The sequence below is a fragment of the Felis catus genome, chromosome C1 (genome assembly GCF_018350175.1).
Source record: "Felis catus isolate Fca126 chromosome C1, F.catus_Fca126_mat1.0, whole genome shotgun sequence".
Lineage (NCBI taxonomy): Eukaryota > Metazoa > Chordata > Mammalia > Carnivora > Felidae > Felis > Felis catus.
This window is the reverse complement of record NC_058375.1, coordinates 93,211,877-93,233,350: the sequence shown is the minus strand read 5'-3', so window position 1 is coordinate 93,233,350 and position 21,474 is coordinate 93,211,877. Positions and strand designations below refer to the sequence as shown.

Genomic DNA, 21,474 nt, shown 5'->3' with positions numbered 1-21,474 from the left:
TGTAATACTGAAATATCTGGGGTAAATGTAAGTGTTCAAAAGAAAATTCCCTTGATTTTGGTACATTTTATTACTTAGTCTGTCTTGAAAATATTAATCTTTTTTTTGGAGTGGAAACTTAGGAAGTTATTTAAGTTGGAGGCCAAACTGAACAGGCTGTGAATTCTTATAATATGAAAATCCTTCATCCACAAAATAGTTATAGTACCCAGGGACTATTGACATTTTGGACTGGATAATTCTTTGTTGAGAGACCATCCTGTGCATGGTAGAGTGTTCAGCGGGATTAGATGCTAGTAGCACTCACACTTCTAACTGTGACAACCAAAACTGTCTCTAGACTGTCCTCCAGATACATGTCCCCTGGAGGATAAAATGGCCCCTGGTTGAGAACAAGTCTGCCAGATAAAATTTAAAAGTAGATATAAAGGGGGTGTCTGGGTGGCTCTATTAAGTGTACAACTTTGGCTCAGGTCATGATCTCACGGCTTGTGAGTTCAAGCCCCACATCAGGCTCTGTGCTGACAGCTCAGAGCCTGGAGCCTGCTTCAGATTTTGTGTCTCCCCCACTTCCCCTTCCCCACCTGTGCGCACGCTCTCTCTCTCTCTCAAAAATAAATAAACATAAAAAAAAAAGTAGATATAAAGTCTGTCCTGCTCTGTTCAGTTGGAGATTTAAGAGCAATGTACTATACGTAAAACAACTAGAGAACAACTAAGTGCCAAATTAAATTCTCTAGTAATATTTTCTGACTTTTACATTTTTATTCTTAGGGCATACCTGCATGTAGTTTTAGAATCAAAAGATAAAATAATTATATCAACCTTGTAACAAAAACAGCAATCCCTGAGGACTGCCCCCTCTATCTTCAGCTTCCCAAAAGCAACACTTTAAGATCTTTTAGCTGATAATTTTCTTGGCATTTGCTTCCATATTTCTAGCACAGAAGCAGACAGCCAGCAGAAGTGGGGAAAATAATTTTGTTTTTGTTTAGATATTATCCACAGACTTTACATTATAGACGATGAAGATTTTTGCCCCCAATCACACACATGGACACACACACACACTTTCCTCCTGGGGTGGAGGTACAGCAATTCACTCAATATATACTTTTGTGAGATCATTAGTCAACACTTATAGTCATATGACTATGTAAATAAATGTATTCACAGCTGAGCCATTTTTCCATTTCTGCACAATATTTTCCTGGAGTTAAGAGCTCTTCTTTTTTAAAAATTTGCTTAATTTAATGTATACATGTCATAAATAATCCCTAAAGTCTCTCTAGGTTATATGTATCTTCTCAAAATTTCCAGGCACATTAGGTATCCAGTAAAGATTCTTAAAAATATCTTTGAGCTTCTGACCTGTTCCAATTCTGGACTAGTTCTCTGGGCATACTGCTTTTTCAATTTCTAAGCTCCTTTATTTTTTCATTTTTCTTATTAGTGTCCTATTTTTGTTTTATGGATGAAATATATTCTTTAAGGATTTTTTTTTAACTTTTCTTTCAATTTTTTTTTTCTTGAATTGATTAGATTCTTTAGAGCTATGTTTTTTAAGCTACAGGTCTTGACCAATTAGTGAGCATTGAAATCAATTTAGTGGGTCAAGGTAGCATTTCTTTTTGAGTGGAATAGAACAGTAGATATCAGAATGCCATGTTGATACTATTGGTGTTTCATTGTGTTTTTTTCCCACGTTGTTTCTATTGTATTTATTTGTGTATGTTAGTATGTTTTGATCCTGATATAAGATATATTTCTTAATGTCGATTTTGTCCAAAATGTTTGAAAACTGTTCTAGAGAAAACTGCCCCTTCTCATTTCATGCCTGAAGGGTGTTTCAGCTACTAGCTTCACAAAGCTGAATGGGGAAAGAAGGCTGAAGTTCTTAACCTTCAGCTAGTCAGTCTTAATCCCCTGTTTTCACTCTGGTACTCCTGCCTTTGACTGTGCTTAGTGTCCCCCAATCCAAAGACCACTGTCTGTTTTACCCTTTCCAAAGTTTTCTATAGGAGTGGGGGTGGGAGCTGTCATCTAGCTTTATAGCCTAGGGGAAGGGATCTGGAAATCTGTTTCTTAGGTAACACTGAACTGATTTTGTGATTTTTAGCTCCTTTGTTTCTATTTCCAGAGGTCCCTTTCTTTTTTGGGATCCTATAATGTAAATCAGATTGTTTCTTGATTTTCTTTACTACTGGTTTAGGGTTCAGATTTCTCAGGTCTATTAAGTAAATTATCACTAACTTGTCTTCTTTCCTAGAAATTTTGTTGCTGTGTCTTTGCCCATTCTCTTTGTGCTAGTATATTTGTGCATCGCCCCCTACCCCTGACCCTGCCATCCTTTAATTTTGTACTATTATGGGGCTAGGGGAAGGAGTAGAGCTAATGTGTGTGTTCAGTCTATACCTTTACCTAGAAGTATGAATGCCCATTTTTTACATAAAGTTCTTTAACAGTCCTCTCCTGTAGTTATGCATATATATTAAAAAAAAAAAAAGCTGGTATATACATTTAAAAACATTTGTAAATAAAGTCACAACTTTATGCTTTTGAAAAATAATTCACTTATGTGTGAGACGTGATTATGCAGTCTGCAGTCATGTTAAGCATGTTATGCATAATGATTCATGAAATTCCTTGGACTCCTTTACGATAACAGGTTGCAGGAGTCTGATGCTTGCACTGGCAGGCATTGCTTTGTGGAACTAACTAAATAATAATGGTAATTCAGGGGCACCTGTGTGGCTCAGTCAGTTAAGCATCCAACTCTTGATTTCAGCTCAGGTCATGATCTCATGGTTTGTGAGTTAAGGGATAAATAATATGGCATGAGAAAATGGGTTGGGCTATACCTGGTAGATTTTGTTGGAGAATAATGAGTAATAAAGTTTGAAATGAAAAGTGAGATTAGGTTTTGAGGGCTTTGGAAGCTTATTTGGATTTTATGTGACAGGCAATATAGGGAGATGTTAGTTCTTCAGAGAAGAAGTATAATTAAAATAGCATTTTATTAGATCAGTTAGGCTATAACATGAAATATACATTAAGAGAGAGATTAAGATGGGGAACCTAAGTAAGAGGATGTTGAAGTCTAGGCATATAAGAAGAATGACTAATTTTGTTGCTCATTTATTATGTGCCAGGCACCATTTTAAGCATTTTATGTATTAATATATTTACTTTCTTGATGTTTGATTACCCCCATCTTGCAGATAAAGAAACAGACATAGAGGGATCGGTGAATAGAATGGTGCCCTGGAGATGGGGAGATGAAATTAAGCTATATTGTAAACTGCTAGTGACCTCAAAAGATTAAGTTAATAATTATGTTTGTGGTGGTGTTTTTGTTTCTTCTTTTGTTTGTCTGTTTGTTTATTTATTTTGAGGGAGAGGGAGAGAAAAAATCCCAGGCAGGCTCCGTGCTGCCAGCACGGAGCCTGGCACAGGGCTCTATCTTACAAACTGTGAGATATGACCTGAGCCAAAATCAAGAGTTGGACGCTCAACCCACTGGGCCACCCAGGTACCTTTTTCCTTTTTTTAATGTACACTACTTTTCTGGAGGTCATGTAGATTTGAGAAATACTACCTTTGGGGACAGGTCAAGAGAACAGAGGTGAAAAGAAAAACATTCTAGTTTTATTACTTTTTTGCCCGTTGATGTTTAGAACCTTAGAATCTACCCCTCTCCAAAATATTGGCATTAGAGTTGATCATTTTCCAGATGTTTTCAAGACTTCATTGAACTTTTCCCTTTAGAAGAACAAAATCTGTAAATCAAGTGTTCCTGCCATTGACAGGAATAACACATTACTTATTAGGGTGCTGTTTATACTCTCTGAATACTTGGTATGGCTAATTGAAGCTTCTGTCTTATGCAGTATTCAGAGAGATTCCTGGTGAGTATGTGAGACTGTTCTTTGACCTGTACATGATAACTATAACACGTTTCTTTTTAGCTTGGTTCTACAGCCATTGGGATTCAGACATCAGAGGGTGTGTGCCTAGCTGTGGAGAAGAGAATTACCTCCCCACTAATGGAGCCTAGCAGCATTGAGAAAATTGTAGAGATTGATGCTCACATAGGTAAGGAGTAGGGGGAAGTTGTTTTATAGGATCTGGCTTGGATTAATTAGTCTTCTTTGGTGTTCCACAGGAGGTTCATTAGATGAACATCTTATCCCCTTATTAGCTACTGTTTTCCAGGCAGTAAGCCAGTGTGCATAATACAGGAGTGGGAAGCAATTGTAGGGCTCAGCCTACTTCCAGAAGTTCCTTTCTCCTTCAAATTTAGACTTGGCGAATGTGATGGTTGTCGAAATATGTAAAGGTGAATCATAGGCCAGCTCCCTATAATGGCTGGGTCTTCAATGTTGCATAATGTTAGCCCTAGTAGGAAGCCATCTGGAGCAGAGGATCATGTGGAAAACTAGAGTGTCCACTAGAAAGAGGAATTCTTAAAGGTCTTTAGAGTGACTAAGGTTCAGAGAGCATGAGAATAATAGATTTTGAGCAGATCAGTCTTCTTCCTCTGTTTTCAGATTTATCTTTTTACTCCCTGTCTTCCCCTATATCCCCCACACCCCAGCACTCTTTTTTGTTTTTGTTTTGTTTTGGTCTCTGTTATAATTTCCCTGCCTTAGCTTCTGGCATCATTGTAGCATTACAGGGTGAGTAGTTCTGCATTTTAGTTGACTGTTGAAATTTTCTTAACCATTTAGTCATCTAATTAGTGGAATATTGGTAAAATAATTAGTTGCCTGAAGGCCTCAGAACCAATGCCATGGTGACTCCAGGAGCTTGACAGTATCTTTCAGATGTAGAAGCTGAGATTTAGTCTTTTAAGATAAGAACATTTTGTCTACTTAATCCCAAGTTCTGTGTCTGGAGATAGATCAGTGTCACTTCATTCAGCAAATTGAGAACCTACCATGTGCCAGACCTATGCCAGTCACCAGGGATACAGAGAAAAATGAGACATAGTCCTTATGTTTCAGAAGCATACAGTCTGATAGTGGAGGTGGACATGTAAATAAGTAAATGCAGTTGAGTGACGTAGGTGTTAAGAGAGGCTGTAGTATGTGCTCAGTAGGGGTACAAAAGAGGAAATCATTAGTTTTGTCTGGAACCAGTGGTAGTGGGACTTTCAGAAAAAGATTCCATAAAGCGATGCTTGAGCTGAGTTGAATTCTAAAAGATGAGGAAATGGTCACTAAGTGAACAAGTGTGTGGGTATAGGAAAGGAGAGCACTCCGGTCAGAGGGAATAGAAATGAGCAAACCCTTAGTGGTGTAAAATAGGGAATACCCTAGCACAAGAAGTTTGGTATGACTGGCAGGTGGACTATAGCAAGAAATAAGTCTTGGGTCAGACAGTAGAAATCTTTTTACCATGCTAAAGAGCTTCAACTTGATGGGAAAGATTTTAAGCTTTGGGGTAATATCATCAGATTTTGAGAGAGAGAGAGTATGAGCAGGGGTGGGGCAGAGAGAGAGGGAGAAAGAGAATCTCAAGCAGGCTCTGCACTGTCAGCAAGGAGCCTGATGTGGGGCTTGACCCCACGAACCATGAGATCATGACCTGAGCCTAAACCAAGAGTCAGATGCTTAACCAACTGAGCCACCCAGGTGCCCCCAGATTAGTCTTTTAGAAAGACAATTCTCATAACAAGGTTGCAGGTAGAGTGAAGGGGCCTGAGACTGGAGGTAGGGAGACCTGGAAAGAAATTTCCTTTAATCCAAATAGAAACAATGAGGGATTTAACCAAGGCAGTGGACAGAGAATGGACAATGTAAGGATTAATGCTGGACAGGTTAATCAGATGGAGATTGATAGAATTTGGGATCTGATTGGTTGTGAGGGCCAAGGAGTCTAGAAGGAAGAAAGAACTTGATTTGAGTTGGTGGTATGTCCAAGTAGGTATATTAAGGGAGTCATTGGCTTCATAGGTTTGAAATGTGGTAGTAAGGCTTAAGCTGGAAATACAGATTTCAAGTTATGGCATATAAAGTAACAGCTATAACGTTGGCATCTTGGACCATCAGGCAAACTTTCTTTCTAAACTAATTGGTTTGTATTTGGTCAGGGAGGTGAAAACGCTTTTGATTTTATCCTGGGGCCTTCTATAGCTCATAGTGACATGGTTATTTTTTTCCTTATTTCTTCTGTTGGGATGTTAGTGTTCGCTTAGTTTGAAAGTGTATTGTGGTCTACGAGAATGCTAAAGGAATGCTTAAGGATGTAATATGTGAAAATTCATGCTTGTTTGGCTGTTCTTGCCTGTCTTCTATCTTAATACTGGACTTCTGAGTTATTGCAGATGGTTTTATTTATTTGTAGTATAATTATACTTGTGTTCAGTATAATCAAATAATTTCCCATCTAACCTCTTGGGTGTATTGCTATGGGATTGCGTATGGCCGCCATGGTTCCATTCCAGTGTTTCAGTATTTCTTGAGTGGATGAAAGAGTTCTGCTAGGATTTGGCCCCTGGGTCACTATTGCTTTTACATTGCAGGTTGTGCCATGAGTGGGCTAATTGCTGATGCTAAGACTTTAATTGATAAAGCCAGAGTGGAGACACAGGTAAAATTAGCATCATCTCTCCTTTTTACCTTGATGCTTGAGTTCCTTGTTTAATGATGTAGCTGCCTGGGCTGTATTGCAGGTTATCTGTGTTAATATCAGATGTAGCTCTTAGGAGTGATTTTGGATAGACCACCTAGTTAATAACTTGTTGAGGCTTGGAGTCTAGCCATCCAACCATTGCAGCTTTAAGGAAGCCCTGGTAAATAGTGCTGACAGTCTCTTGCTTCTTTTTGATTTGCCTTAAATAAAGCAAGCATTGCACTACATTCTGTTCCCTAATTAACTGTGGGAGCACCATAGCAGGAAGTGGACATAGCTAAAGGACATTCTACCCCAACTGCCTTTGGTGCTGGGCTTGCAAGTAACAGCTCTCCTATGGTGAGTAATGTTATGTACCAGGTCAAGAATGCTGATTTTGTTTTTTTCTTCAATTGAGTACCTGCTGCTTCGAGAAAAGACCAGTAAGAAAAAAATTCCTGATTGATAAAACTTTTTGCACTTATTTTCAACTTTGCTGTCAGTACTTATGTAAGAGTAAGTCATTTAATTTAAACACCAACACAATGATAAGGTAGGCTCTTTGAGGGAAAGTGGCACTTAGCTGTTAGCATTCACTTTGTGAAAAGACTAAGCTTAGTGCTGTGAAGGGCTAACTCTGTTTTTCAAGGGAATAATCCTCTAGTCCGTCATTAATGCTTAGGGTACTTTGATCACAGTTTCTTTCTAGAGCTATTTCTCTTCCTCTCATGTAGGCCCAAGCATTCAAGTTCAGTGTTAAGAAAAACACACTGGAGCTGAGCCTTCGGTTTGCAACCATAGTCCACAGGGATGTATGTAGTGAGATGGTGGACTGCTTTAATGCTTTTCTTATTTAAAAGTTAGACCACATTTTGCTCTTTTTCTAGAACCATTGGTTCACCTACAATGAGACAATGACTGTGGAGAGTGTGACTCAGGCTGTGTCCAATCTAGCTCTGCAGTTTGGAGAAGAAGATGCAGATCCAGGTGCCATGGTGAGTGTGGTGTTTGTGGCAAGTTTCCTTCTAAGGGACTTAGGACATTTGTCCTCTGAACATACCTTTCCCAGCCCCTCTTACCTCCTGCTTCAGTAGCCATTTGTTTATCTTAATACCTCTTGTTTTTTGGTTCTAGTCTCGTCCCTTTGGAGTAGCACTGTTATTTGGAGGAGTTGATGAGAAAGGACCCCAGCTGTAAGAATTTGCCATTTTTTCCTGTTTCTTTTTTTGTAGAATTATTTTAATTTGGGATGGGGACTGGTTGTCTAAACTAAGAGGATTATTGTAGAATTATAAAAAATGAAGGGCTTCTAACTCTAAAGTTCAGTGATTCTGTGCTGTTTATACAAAGACAAGCATTCTGTGAAGAACTTGCCTGTTGGAACCACTGCTGATTCTGGAAAGAATTAAAAGCAACTTTGTTACTATAGTCAGGGTGTGTTTTAGAGCTTTGCTTTAGAATGCTGATTTGTTCCTTTTCCTCAAATATTATTTAGATAGGCGTACACAAGTGCCATATTTATATCTTCTATACTTCTAAATCTCTGAGGAATGAATTAATTTTCTTAAACACTTTTTAAAAGATCTGGTTTCAGGTGCCTGGGTAGCTCAGTTGGTTGAGCATCCAACTCTTGATTTTAGCCCAGGTCATGGTCCAGTGTCCTGAGATTAAGTCCTGCATTGGGCTCCATGCTTAGCATGGAGCCTGCTTGGGATATTCTCACCTCTCTCTCTGCCCCTCCCTGGCTCGTGCATACTTGCTATCTTAAAATAAATAAACTTTAAAAATAAAATAAAAGATCTGGTTTCTATAGCTGCATGTGACTTTGCATGTGAATTTTGATCTCGGGGTTGTGAGTTGAGCCCCACATTGGGTATAGACATTACTTAAATAAACTTAAAAAAAAAAAAATCTGGTTTCTCTAGGCATACAACATCTTTTGGACCTGTACCTCAGTATTTCAGCGGAGTTTCCACTGCAGGGCCAAGCATTTATATGCTTTAGTGAGATACTTGTTACATAAAATGCCACCACTCTTAAGCATTTGTAACCCCCTTCTTTTGGGGGGTTTTGCAGGTTTCATATGGACCCATCTGGGACCTTTGTACAGTGTGATGCTCGAGCAATTGGCTCTGCTTCAGAGGGTGCCCAGAGCTCCTTGCAAGAAGTTTACCACAAGGTAATTGAGTACTCTCACAACTTTTATTATTATTTTATAAATCAAGGTATAATTTACATAAAATGGGAAGACCTTAAGTGTTCAGTTCTAGGAGTTCTAGGAGTACACTCCCTCGTGACCACCACCTAAAACACGATGGAGAACACTTCCATCACTCCCTGAAATGCTTATTTCCTCTCCATTCACTCTCTTCCTCCCTTTCAACCATGTTTACCACTGTAGATTAGTTTTGTCTGTTCTTGTCCTTTCTATAAATGCAGTCATACAGTTTATATTTTGCATTTGCCTTTTTTGTTCAATAATGCTGTTTTTAGGATCCATTCGTATTTTTGCACATATCAGTAGTTAATGCTGAGTGCTGTACCATGGTATAGATGACCTCAGTTTGTTTACCCTTTCTCTTGAAAGCTTTACTTAACAGATATATTTCCTAGTCTGGCTCTAAAAGCAAGTAGACATTTGGCATTTTTTATCTTGTAGGATGGGAAGACTTGGCTTTGGGTAACTTGTTGTGGTTGAAGCCTATCTTACTTACTGGTTCACACAGAGATGTCTACTCCCCTCTACCCCTGATAGTATTGATTTTATGTGTGGAAGAAATTGGGTTCATGGGTTCAAAACACGGTACTACAAGAGCAGGTTTACTAAACCAGTGGGCTACCTTTTTAGATCATTTGGGAGTTGTGAATCATAGGATATTCCCAATATTATCTTGTTTCTGTATTAAAAGAGGATAACTAGAGAAGTGTAGCCCTTTCCACTTCTTCAAAGATCACTTAATATGAAAGTTGGTGACTTTGATCTGGTTCAAAATAAGACTTGAAACTTTGAATAAATGTATTCTACTTATTTACTGTTTACTTGAATTCTAGAGATACCTGGTAATGCACTGCTGTACTTACTAAGCTGCTTGATTTAGTAATATTTGCTACATCATTCAGGGAGATAGGGGAAATCTTTGAAGGAAGGAGGAATTACATAATGGCTACTCTTCTTACCCTTTTTGTTTCAAGTCTATGACACTGAAAGAAGCCATCAAGTCTTCACTCATCATCCTCAAACAAGTAATGGAGGAGAAGCTGAATGCAACTAATATAGAGGTATTTTTCTCTTGTGTTTTTTATTCAGATATCATAGCTCCCATATCTCCCATGGAGATAATCACATTTTGTATGCTCAGCCCTTAAGAAGTTATTGCTATCCTTTGAAGCTCCAATACTTCTATAATAGTAATAAGAATGGACTGTCCCCAAAACATGTTAACTTATCCTAGGACATTAGGAAAGTTGCCTGGAAGAGGTGATGCTGGAGAAAGGAAGAGAAGGGTACTCCAGGAAGAGGGAACAGCCATGTGCAAAGGCTCAAAGATATAAAATAACATTGTATGTAAAGGAGAATTTGAGGGTTTTCTGGATGCTGGGGTGCAAGATATATGTAAGGTAGTGAGTGAGGTGGCAAGAGATGATACCAGAGAGTTGTGGACCAGATTCTGACTGCCCTTATTTAGGATGCTAAGAGTAGATGGGAGAGAAGGAGATAATGGTGAGTAAAAAGTGAGTTGGTTTGCAGGTGAATTGAGAGAGAGGTCCTGTATTTCCCTGGTGAATGTTAGATCATCTGCTGAGAGTGGGTGAATTCAACAGTAGAGTTAAGGCAAGTGGGAACTATTTGGAAGAGTTTTCCTTCCCATATTTCCCTTATGGACAGGGAAAAAGGAAGGCTGGGATAAGCAAAAGGACTGCTGGGCTACGTTAAAATACTAATGGAAAAAAAAAACTAGCGGAGGCTCGATTACCAGATTGTTATCACAAGTTAGGATGGAGGGGTGGCACCTGGGTGGTTCAGTCAGTTGAGGGTATAACTTCAGCTCAGGTCATGATCTCACAGTTTGTGGGTTCGGGCTCCGTGTTGGGCTCTGTGCTGACAGCTCAGAGCCTGGAACCTGCTTCAGATTCTGTGTCTCCGTTTCTCTGGCCTTCCCCCCCCCCCCCCCCCCCCCACTCATGATCTGTCTCTGTCCCTCAAAAAAATAAATAAATAAATAAATAAATAAATAAATAAACAAACAAACAAACATTAAAAACAAGGGGAAAAGCTGGGGGGAAAAAGGGTACAGGGTGCCTGGGTGGCTCAGTCGGTGGAGCGTCTGGCTCTTGGTTTCAGCTCAGGTCACAATCCCAGGATTGTGGGATCGAGCCCTGTGTCAGGTTCTGTGCTGAGTGTGGAGCCTGCTTAAGATTCTCTCTGCTCCTCTCCCCTGCTTGCTCGCTTTCTGTCTCTCTCTGTCTCTCTCTCAAGTAAAAGAAGGGGAAAAAAAGGTCAAGATAGTGGTCATAATATTATATTTCAATTAAAAATGTTTTTAAAGGCAACTGTGTCTGTAATCACAAATCAGTAATTAAGCCAATCAGCGCTTACCAGAATTATGTCAGCTGTACTCAGTGTGCATTGAGAAAATGTATGTTTCGGTTAATCCCTGGTGAAGGATGGCTGGTTAAGGGCTGAGAAATGTCTTGCCATTAGAGCCAGCTAGCTTCCACAGGCTGCAGTGAAAGGGGCAAACTTGAATGCCAAAACAAGGGGCTGGCCTAAAGTTGGGAAAGCGTGGGTGGAATTGGAGAGAGGAGGTGGGGGGACAGAGGGGTTACTTCTTGAGCAGTAACAGGGAGAAGAGGAGTTTGGAATAGAAATGGAAAAACTTACTACATAAATACTATTTTTACACTTTCTTAGTAACAGTGATACTCTCGGTCTGACCCTTAGGAGGGAGTTTGTCAGTTCCTTTCTGGTACTTTGGGGGTGTTTGGTACTGAATGAGATAGGGTCTTGCCATTTCTTTTCTTCTTCTTCTTCTTTTTTTTTTTTTAAATGTTTATTTATTTATTTTGAGAGCAAGTGGATGAGGGACAGAGAAAGAGGGAGAGAGAGAATCTCAAGCAGGCTCTTTGCTGTCGAAGCAGAGCCTGATACAGGGCTCTATCTCACAAATGGTGAGATCACGACTTGAGCCGAGATCAAGAGTCGGACATTCTACCATCTGAGCCACCCAGGCACCGCGGGTCTTGGCATTTCTGCCAAAACTACCCCCTTCTTCCTACCTCAGAGTAATTCAGAGATAGCTCTGTTGATTTCACAATGCAGGTTCTGAGGTCTGCTTGGTTCAGTTGAAACTGCATAGATTTTTAGCTCATTCAGTTTCAGTGTTGCTTTGAAAAGAGCATCAGATGTGTCTCAGTCATGCTCTCTCATTGTTTTTTTAATGTTTATTTTTGAGAGACAGCGTGAGTGGGGGAGGGACACAGAGAGGGAGAAAGAATCCCAAGCAGGCTCCATCTGTGCTGTCAGCACAGAGCCCAATGTGGGGCTAGAATGCACGAACTGTGAGATCATGACCTGAGCTGAAGTCAGATGCTTGACCAACTGAGCCACCCAGGAGCCCCCATGCTCTATCGTTAACTATATTACTCCCTGACTTAGTTATTTTTGCATTAAAAAAGGTCACTTTCACTTGTCTAAGACAGTTTACTCCACCAGTACTCTGATAGTTTCCAAATCTGACTGTCCATCAGTCTTTGGAAATGAAGTCCAGAAATCTGTACTTTTGAAATCTCCTTGGGTGATTTTGATGGTCAATCTGAGAAAGTGAGGCATTTGGGGGCCCCTGCTCTACCAGTTGTCCCTTGGATCACCAGCCTGTCCTTCTCTACAAAAAAGGAAAATTTCCAAGCTGCATCTTTTTTTAGAAAAACAAAACAAATCACACCTTTGTTAACTCCTCCTTCTACCTCGTATCCTGTCTTAAAAAAAAATCCACTTTGTTGAGATATAGTGTACATACTGTAAAATGTACCTATTTTAAGTATACAGTTCAGTGAATTTTGACAAATGTATAATCTGCTACCACAATTAAGGTATAGAACATTTCTACCATCCCAAAAAGTCTCCTCATGCCCCTTTTTAGTTCGTTCCTTCCTACTGATCTGCTTTTTGTCGTTATAGATTTGTCTTTCATGTTCTAGAATTTCATATAAATGGGTCACACAGTATGTGCTCTTTTGTGTCTAACTTCTTTCACTCAGCATAATGATTTTTGAAATTCATCTCGTGTGTATCAGTCTGTTACATGTTATTGCTGGGCGCTATTCCATTCATCCTTTTTTGTAATCTTTATTACTAGGTCTTTTCCCAAGAGAACCTATATCCATTGTCCTCACTGCTTCTCCCCTCATTTATTCCTCAATTGCTACCATTTGTTAGTGTCTTAATATTTCCCTGGGACTTTCCTTATTTTGCTAAGTTAACTCCAGTTTGTCAGATTTCGTGGTCACTTTTTAAACCTATTATCTGACTTTTCTGAAGCAGACTCCTCAAATTTTTGACAATTCTATAAATTTTTTTTTAATGTTTTTGTTTTGAGACAGAGAGAGACAGCATGAGCAGGGGAGGGGCAGAGAGGGAGGGAGACACAGAATCCGAGGCAGGCTCCAGGCTCTGAGCTGTCGGCACAGACCCCGACGCGGGGCTCGAACTCACGGACCGTGAGATCATGACCTGAGCTGAAGTCAGACGCTCAACCGACTGAGCCACCCAGGTGCCCCAAATTTTTGACAATTCTAAAACAAAACATTATCTTTCCTGAAAACCATTTCATCTTCCTGCCCTTCTAATCCTAGTTGATGATGCTACCGGTATGCATACCTGTCGTTCACAGTAGAAACCTAGCAGACTTCGGCTTCCCTTTTTTTTCCCTTCACTGAATTGTTCCCTTCACTGTTTTTGCCCCCTTGTAAATAATTGTCATATCAGTGCCTCCTCTCCATCCCTACTTCCAGTGCCTTCTTTTGTTCAGGCACTCAATTTTCTCCTGCCTTGTATCCTTTCAGAGGTTTGCTCACTAGTCTTCCTGCCTCTAGCCTTGCCATCTTTCATTTCATTCCATTTCCTTCATTGTGCTTACTGAGGTTGATTTTCTAAATTACATATCTAGTCTTGATTGTTCTCCACTTGAAAACATCTTTTCTGGGGGCACCTGGGTGGTTCAGTCGGTTAAGCATCCGACTTCAGCTCAGGTCATGGTCTCATGGTCCTTCAGTTCGAGCCCGATGTTGGGCTCTGTGCTGATAGTTCAGAGCTGGAAGCCTGCTTCAGATTCTGTGTTTCCCTCTCTCTCTCTGCCCTTCTCCCCACTCTCATGCTCTGTCTCTCTCAAAAAATAAACATTAAAAAATTTGAAAAAGAAATCTTTTCTGACTCACATCTATAAGATAAATCCCGGGGCGCCTGGGTGGCGCAGTCGGTTAAGCGTCCGACTTCAGCCAGGTCACGATCTCGCGGTCTGTGAGTTCGAGCCCCGCGTCAGGCTCTGGGCTGATGGCTCAGAGCCTGGAGCCTGTTTCCGATTCTGTGTCTCCCTCTCTCTCTGCCCCTCCCCCGTTCATGCTCTGTCTCTCTCTGTCCCAAAAATAAATAACGTTGAAAAAAAAAATTTTTTAAAAAAATATAAGATAAATCCCAAACTTCTTTCATGGTATGATAATTTACTGTTCTTAAGTCATATGTTTAATCTGTTAGGCACCTTGCTAAGCATTTTGCGTGCAATTGTTTCTTTTAATCCTCACGGTACGTCTCTCAGACTGGTATTCCTATTTCCATTTTACAAAAGAGGAAACTGAAGCTTTGAGAGGGTAGGACCTTGCTCAAAATAACAGTGGTAAATGATGGAGTCAAAATTTGAACCCAGCTGTGATTGGGGTCCAGTACTTTTTCTTTTTTTTAATTTATTAATTTATTTTTGAGGGAGAGAGAACACAAGTGAGGGAGGGGCAGAGACAGAGAGAGACACAGAATCTGAAGCAGGCTATAGGCTCTGAGCTGCCAATGCAGAGGCCCGCTCAGGGCTCAAACCCATGAATCGTGAACATGGGGTCTCTCTTTGTTGAGAGAACATTTTTTTTAAGTCTGTTCCCAGATCAGATCTTCAGGTGTTTTAAAATGTTAGTAGTCTTTTTGTGTTTTTCCTGTAGGTGAAGCGGCAAATAATAAACATCATATAATTGGATTATGCTAATTCTGACCTGACTTGAGCTGAAGTCAAATGTTTAACTGACTGAGCCACCCAGGCGCTCCTGTGCCCTGTACTTCTTTTTTTTTCTTAATTTTTTAAATGTTTACTTGTTTTCAAGAGAGTGGAGGAGGGATAGAGGTGGGGGTGGACAGAGAATCTGAAGCAGGCTCTGTGCTGACAGCAGAGAGCCTGATGCGGGGCTCAAACCCACGAGCTGTGAGATCACGACCTGAACTGAAGTCAGACGCTTAACCGACTGAGCTACTCAGGTGCCTCCTGGGGTCCTGTACTTTTAGCCACTATAGTATACTGTCTTTCCTACTTCGCCTCCCGTTTTATCTCCTCCCATATGCAGTCTCTGCTCTAGCCATTCAGAATTACTTCATTTTGCAAATATAGCCTCTTGTTGCATGCTTTATACATGTGCACATTCCATCTGCTCTTCTGGTTCTCCACTGTGTGACCCATTTTTGAGTTGTGACACAACTCAAAAGTTGCTTCTCTTTGAAACCTTTCTTGACTCCCCCTAGATCACTCCTTTGTGCCTCTACATATGCTCAGCTCTCTTATAACACCTGGCATTAAAAGCATTTGGTGTCCAGCACCCTTAGTAAATAAAAGAGATTTTCTTTATCTTTGGATCCCTAATGCCTAGTACAATTATAACTAGTACATAAGTGCTTAATAATTCATTGTTAATTGAATTAATGAAAGAAAATGTTTCACCTGTCTCACAGAGCTTTTTGAAAGAATAAGATAAATAGAAGAGTATCTTTCATATTCCCTATGTAAATAAGTTTATCATGATGCAAATGCAAGGGGTTATTTTTACTCATCTAGTGATGAGTGAATACCTTCCTAAAGGCAGTATTTGGGTCTAGTCTTATTAGCACCAATTTACAGCCAGATTCTATCAGACTTTTCTATTCAGAGCTTTCCCGGTTTCTGTTTTTAGCCCCTGAAATGGTTTGGGAAGACTAGCCTATGAGCTGTGAGCAACTTGACAAAAAAATTCTGTAGGCCCTCACTCTTCTCTGCTTTATTGACCTTGTGTCTCTGTCCTCACGTCTTTGAAAGATGTAGTAATAACATTATTTTAATTTCCTTGGAATAGAGCCCATGGTCTATATGGACATGAATGATAATGTTTAACATGTATTTTATAAATATGTGTTCTGACATTTTGTGTAATTGGATAGATCTTTTGTTGGGAGAATCTAGTGGAGACTGCAGGCTTTGTTGAGAGAACATTTTTTTTAAGTCTGTTCCCAGATCAGATCTTCAGGTGTTTTAAAATGTTAGTAGTCTTTTTGTGTTTTTCCTGTAGGTGAAGCGGCAAATAATAAACATCATGTAATTGGATTATGCTATTTCTGGAAGTTTCAGATTATGTTAAATATCAGTAATGAATATTACCAAAAATACCCTAGTATGTTTAACTGTAAAGTCTAAAGAAAAAGGCAATAGGAGGAAATTTAAAACCAACACAACCGCTTTTTAGGCAAATGTCAAATGGCACCTATTGCTCAGTATTGGCCCCCAAAACATGGGACTATGTTATCAGCAGAGGTGATAGAAAACTTGGTAGTTTTAGTTAAATTTGAAACTGTCTTCTGACCCTCGTATTTTATTGTTTAAATAGATTCTATCTGGACTGCTATTTATAACTAATATTTGTCAGTCTCAACTGATTTCCTGTGTTGGTGCTAATGGAATCCTTTTATTTTCATGGCTAGTCCTTTTAAAAAACAAAACAGGGGCACCTGGGTGGCTCAGTAGGTTGAGCATCCGACTTTTGATCTCGGCTCAGGTCATGATCTCATGGTTCATGAGATCGAGCCTAATGTCTGGCTCTGTATCTCTCTCTCTCTCTCTCTATCTCTGCCCCTCTTCTACTTGTGAGCATACACATGTGCACATGCGCTCTCTCTCTCTTCTCTTTGTCTCTCAAAATAATGAACTTAAAACAGACTTTGTTGTTAAGTTGCATTATGAAAAATTTTAAAGAAAATAATATACCTAATAATAATCGGTAATTATTTGGTGCTTATTATAATGTTCTAGGCAGTGTTGTAAGCACTTTACACAGATTAACACATCTTCACAACTTCTGTATGAATTAGGTGCTATTGTTATCCCCATTTTACCGATAAAAATTAAAACACAGGGTGGCCAGGAAGCAAAGGTCACACAAGCTTCACTTCCAAGCGTGTAAACACACTTTTCATATATTTCTAAGGAAAAAGTACTGACCCCAAGTAATTTGCTGCTGCTTTTCTGATCCTTGTTGAAGTAGTGTCAAGAAATGACAATGACACCAGGCATTTGGTTAACTGCTATGTGGTCTGTTAACCTCAAAATAGAAAACTTGGTCAATAAGAATTTTTATTTGGGAGTCAGAGAGCTATTTTAGGAACCTGTGGCTGGAAAGGATATCCCTTGGATAGCAGATCCCTTAGTTCCTAATGAACAGCTGCATCACTAACACAGCTTCTCCTGACCATGCTAGTGCTATCAGCAGGGTAATCGAGCCCAGCTCATTAACCCTTCTCTGCTTTCTTTCCAGTTAGCCACGGTGCAGCCCGGCCAGAATTTCCACATGTTCACAAAGGAAGAACTTGAAGAGGTTATCAAGGACATTTAAAGAAGCATGATCCTCAGAACTTCTCTGGGACAATTTCAGTTCTCTTAAATGCTTTTAACTTTTATTTCCAGCTCCTGTTCCTTGGAAAATCTCCAGTGTATGTGCATTTTTTTTATGATGTCTGTACATAAAGACAGTTCTGAAATAAAGAAAAATTTAAAATTTGTTAATAGAGTATTCTCTTCTAATGCAGTCTTTTGTTCGAAATGCTCATTTTAGGGGACAAAAAGGATAGTGGTACTAATATCCCTATCCTATCAGAGTATCTATTCTAAATTGTTTTAGTGTCTGTCTACAACAGAATCAACTATCTCATGAATCCCTTGATGTTGGCAAATGAACTTAAGCTTGTCCAACTCTTCGCAATGGTTTAAAGATCTTAATACCATTGCGAATCCATTTCAGTGCCATAGTTTCACCTGATGAAATAGGTATTTTTGCTGCTATTTCTTATATGAAGGAGATGTTAACATGTTTTGAGGGTTGTAGTTCATTAAGCCAACTACAATGTTGTCTCAGTTCTTGTGTGTTGATAGATAATTTGGAAAGAGATTTTCACTTTATGAAGATAAGAAGAACTATAAGAGCTGCCATCTTATGACTCATTGAAATTATTTAAGGAATCTTTTGGAGCCCCCAAAATGGCCATATGAAATGGATGTCATCATACAGATAAAGAATCTAAGGCCGTGTGTCCGTGGACACAAAATTAAGCTGTTGGGATTTGAACTCAGATTTTCTGGTTTCAAATCATCAACTCTTGATTTTACAATGCCAGGTCCCTTGAAGCCTACACACCTTCTAAGTAATAGGGAAATCTCATTGAGATTTGAAATGTACTTGCACTATCTACAACATGACTGGCTAATCCATATGTGGATAAGGCAGAATTGTGTATTATCTTCATTAACATTTGTAGGCAGTTGTCCATGATGTCAAAATAAGTTATGATTATTTGAGTAGGTTGAATTCATACTAAATTTCATACTGTGTTTCCAGGCAACTCTCCTCCCCCCCCCCCCCAAAAAAAAACCACAGATACTTGTGTTTATATGCCTTTGGAAATTACAATGACTGGAAACACTTGGAAGAAAACTTTTGCCCTGTATATACACATAAGGAGAGTAGGGAACCAGAGTGTATTGTCACCAATGTTCCGGAGACTGTTACGGTTATTTTAACCCTGTTACTAAATACACGGTAGGATGCCTGGCTGGCGCAAGTCGGTAGAGCATGGGACTCTTGATCTCAGGGTTGAGTGTAGAGATTACTTTTTAAATATGATAATCATGAGATTCATTTCATGTTCACCAGTTATCAAATCCTGATAGAAAATGCCACCGAAAAATCCTATCGTAATTTCTGTTTATTTAAATCTAACAAACTTACTGAGTACTTACTTCCTATGTGCCAAGTAATAATGTATTAGGCATTGGGAATAGAGCTGTGAAAACAGTATGGTCTGTGCTCCCATGAAGCTTCTCATGGGGAGAACTAGACCACAGCATTCCCTTTAATTCTGTGTAGGTTCATGCACAAAGTGTGCCGCTTTAGGGTGAGAGTTGTGTCTCTTAATCATGGGTATTGTTTAAGGGAAAATAGATCTTAGCATATCTCCCATAGCCTCAGCTTACACTATTTTCCTCCTTACTGCCCAGGCAGTGTTACTTGTACCTTATACAACTGGTGAGGCAGTAAGTTTCATACCCTCTATAGCTCAAACTTTAGAATTCTTTTTTTAATTGTTTTTTTTTTTTTCAACGTTTATTTTTGGGGCAGAGAGAGAGGGAGACACAGAATCGGAAACAGGCTCCAGGCTCTGAGCCGTCAGCCCAGAGCCCGACGCGGGGCTCGAACTCACGGACCGCGAGATCGTGACCTGGCCGAAGTCGGACGCTTAACCGAATGCGCCACCCAGGCGCCCCTCAAACTTTAGAATTCTTAAAAGGATTTCAGCATTCTTGAAAGAGATGGAACTTTGTGGGTTTTTTTTTTTTTTTTGTAGAACTTTAAAACTTTCTACAACACTTCTTGTGTTCAGTTTAAACAGAACCAGAAATAATCTCACTAGGAAAAGCAATAGTTTTGTGATGTGTAACTTTTCTGTTCATCTTTCTGCTATAGAATGTATCTTGGAGGAAAGTACAGTTTTGAGATAAGTAATCTATATATTTTAGTCCTACAAGTAAGGTAAGATCTTCTGTGCAGTATTTCACAAGGGAGATAAAGTGCAACCTCTGTATTTAGTGCCTGTGTCAGAGAAAAGTAAAATACCAGAACAGTTTGTTCACTCAAAACACTTCCTCAGTGCCATATGCAAAATGCCATGTCCCCAGAAGCTGGTAGAGTTAGAGGAAGGAAATATATATTTTGTAAGCATATGGTAACTAAAAGCAATATATTCAAAAGTGAAGGTGCACATAATTACAATTTACTACTTAGTTTAAAAGTGGATTTAGTAATTTCTCCAGGAGATGGCACTGTTGAGTTGGCTTTTTTCCTTTCAGGGCTGTAAGACAATAGACCATTCATCTTTGTGTCACCCAAACAAAGAAATATTCCTCTATAGCCCCTCTTCTTCCCCAGCTAATCACATGCTGCTGGAACTGACTGTCTTGTGATCTACTCCATAGTTGGCATAGATTAAAAAATAATCTGTATTTTAAAAAATAATCTGACACATGGTAATTAACAGAAAGGAACAAATTGTACACCGGTTTTCATGGAGCTTTGTCATTTCAGCAGCTGAGAACTTGGAAGACTATTCTAGTGATTTCACCACCCTGCTCAAATGCCATTCAAAAATTATTTTTCACTTCTCAGGTCTTATCATGGTTGTTGGGAAAAAAATGTAAATTTGTAAATCTTTTTGCTTGCAAATTAACATGAATAGGATTTTAATGTAAACATTGGGTTGGGTGCATTGCACCATTTTGCTCTACAGTGAATATTATATTCTCATTTGGGTTTACGTCCAGTTTATAGTTAAAAGTAGTTTTTAGTGGCTTTATCTGGGTGTAACATTTTGCAGACTTTGTATCTATTTGCTACATTTTTCTACTGAACAATTTCTGGCATTCTGAAGGGACGGAGCCAGTAAAGATTAAAAACAGGTTTTACCTGCGCTGCATGTTCTAAAAGTTAAGTGTGCAGTTTCTTCAATAAAGGAAACAGCATGGGGGTTTTATTGATTAAAGGCAGGGTGCTGATTTAGGGGGCATTATACACTGAAAACCAAACTTGTGCAATGCACTCACCGCAGGGTTAGGGCACTTTGGTAAAGACAACATGCACCTATGCAATGATTGTCTAAAAGTAAGCACTGGGTAATTCTCTTGCCCCTTTTACCTGCCCCTGATTCTATGCTACTTTGTAACTCTGGGGGAACCAATGAGCAATTCTACCTTTGGCCTAACTCCCTGCAGAAGAAGAAAGTGAGTGAGACCATACATGGTGGAGGACTCTTCTTCAAGCTTGCATGAGTCACGGATGTCCTGATGTCTATCTGCCTCCGTAGGACTAGCCCACACAATTCACATTTACCTCTTTTGGCAGCAAGAAGGCTGCTACATTAGACAATGAGTGCTCCAGTACTCGAGGGTTAAAAACCTGAAGCACCGGTTCATGACGAAGCCCCCTTTTTCCAGCTGAGCGAGCTCAGGGATTCCCTTAAGAGATTTTCCAGGCGCTGCCGCAATGAAAGGAATTTTAGGGGTGTCTGTGGGGAAGACGGGGGAATAACCTAGTCCCCAACCTGGGGTTCCAGAGTGGGTCCGGGCGCCAAGAGAGGGGGGCTACGCGGGAGGGGTGGGGGAAGCTCCTACGCTAACTCTGGAAGCCCGGCCCCGGAGACGCCGGGCGATGGGGGGGATGACCTCAGCCGTCTCTGCCACGTTCCAGCCAATCAGTCCCGCATCTTGGCATCCGAATCCAGGACCCCCGAAGCCGGAGGCGACGCGAGCCAATGAGGAG

The 21,474-nt window shown here is 39.9% G+C and overlaps 1 protein-coding gene and 1 long non-coding RNA gene across 2 annotated transcripts in view; one reads left to right on the top strand and one right to left on the bottom strand.

Moving 5' to 3' along the window:
• Positions 1-17,676, top strand: part of PSMA5 (proteasome 20S subunit alpha 5) — a 24,538-nt gene extending 6,862 nt beyond the window's left edge. Inside the window, exons 3-9 of the mRNA XM_003990402.4 lie at positions 3,969-4,095; positions 6,527-6,594; positions 7,503-7,610; positions 7,750-7,808; positions 8,692-8,794; positions 9,808-9,894; positions 17,425-17,676. Of these exons, the coding sequence (XP_003990451.1) occupies positions 3,969-4,095; positions 6,527-6,594; positions 7,503-7,610; positions 7,750-7,808; positions 8,692-8,794; positions 9,808-9,894; positions 17,425-17,502 (630 nt within the window). The 3' untranslated portion in view covers positions 17,503-17,676. The remainder of the gene's footprint in view (positions 1-3,968; positions 4,096-6,526; positions 6,595-7,502; positions 7,611-7,749; positions 7,809-8,691; positions 8,795-9,807; positions 9,895-17,424) is intronic.
• On the bottom strand, positions 17,567-21,474 carry LOC123378995. The gene is made up of 2 exons (XR_006582838.1): positions 21,257-21,474; positions 17,567-17,641 (listed from the first exon to the last, which is right to left on the bottom strand). It is a non-coding gene; the product is annotated as an uncharacterized LOC123378995 (long non-coding RNA).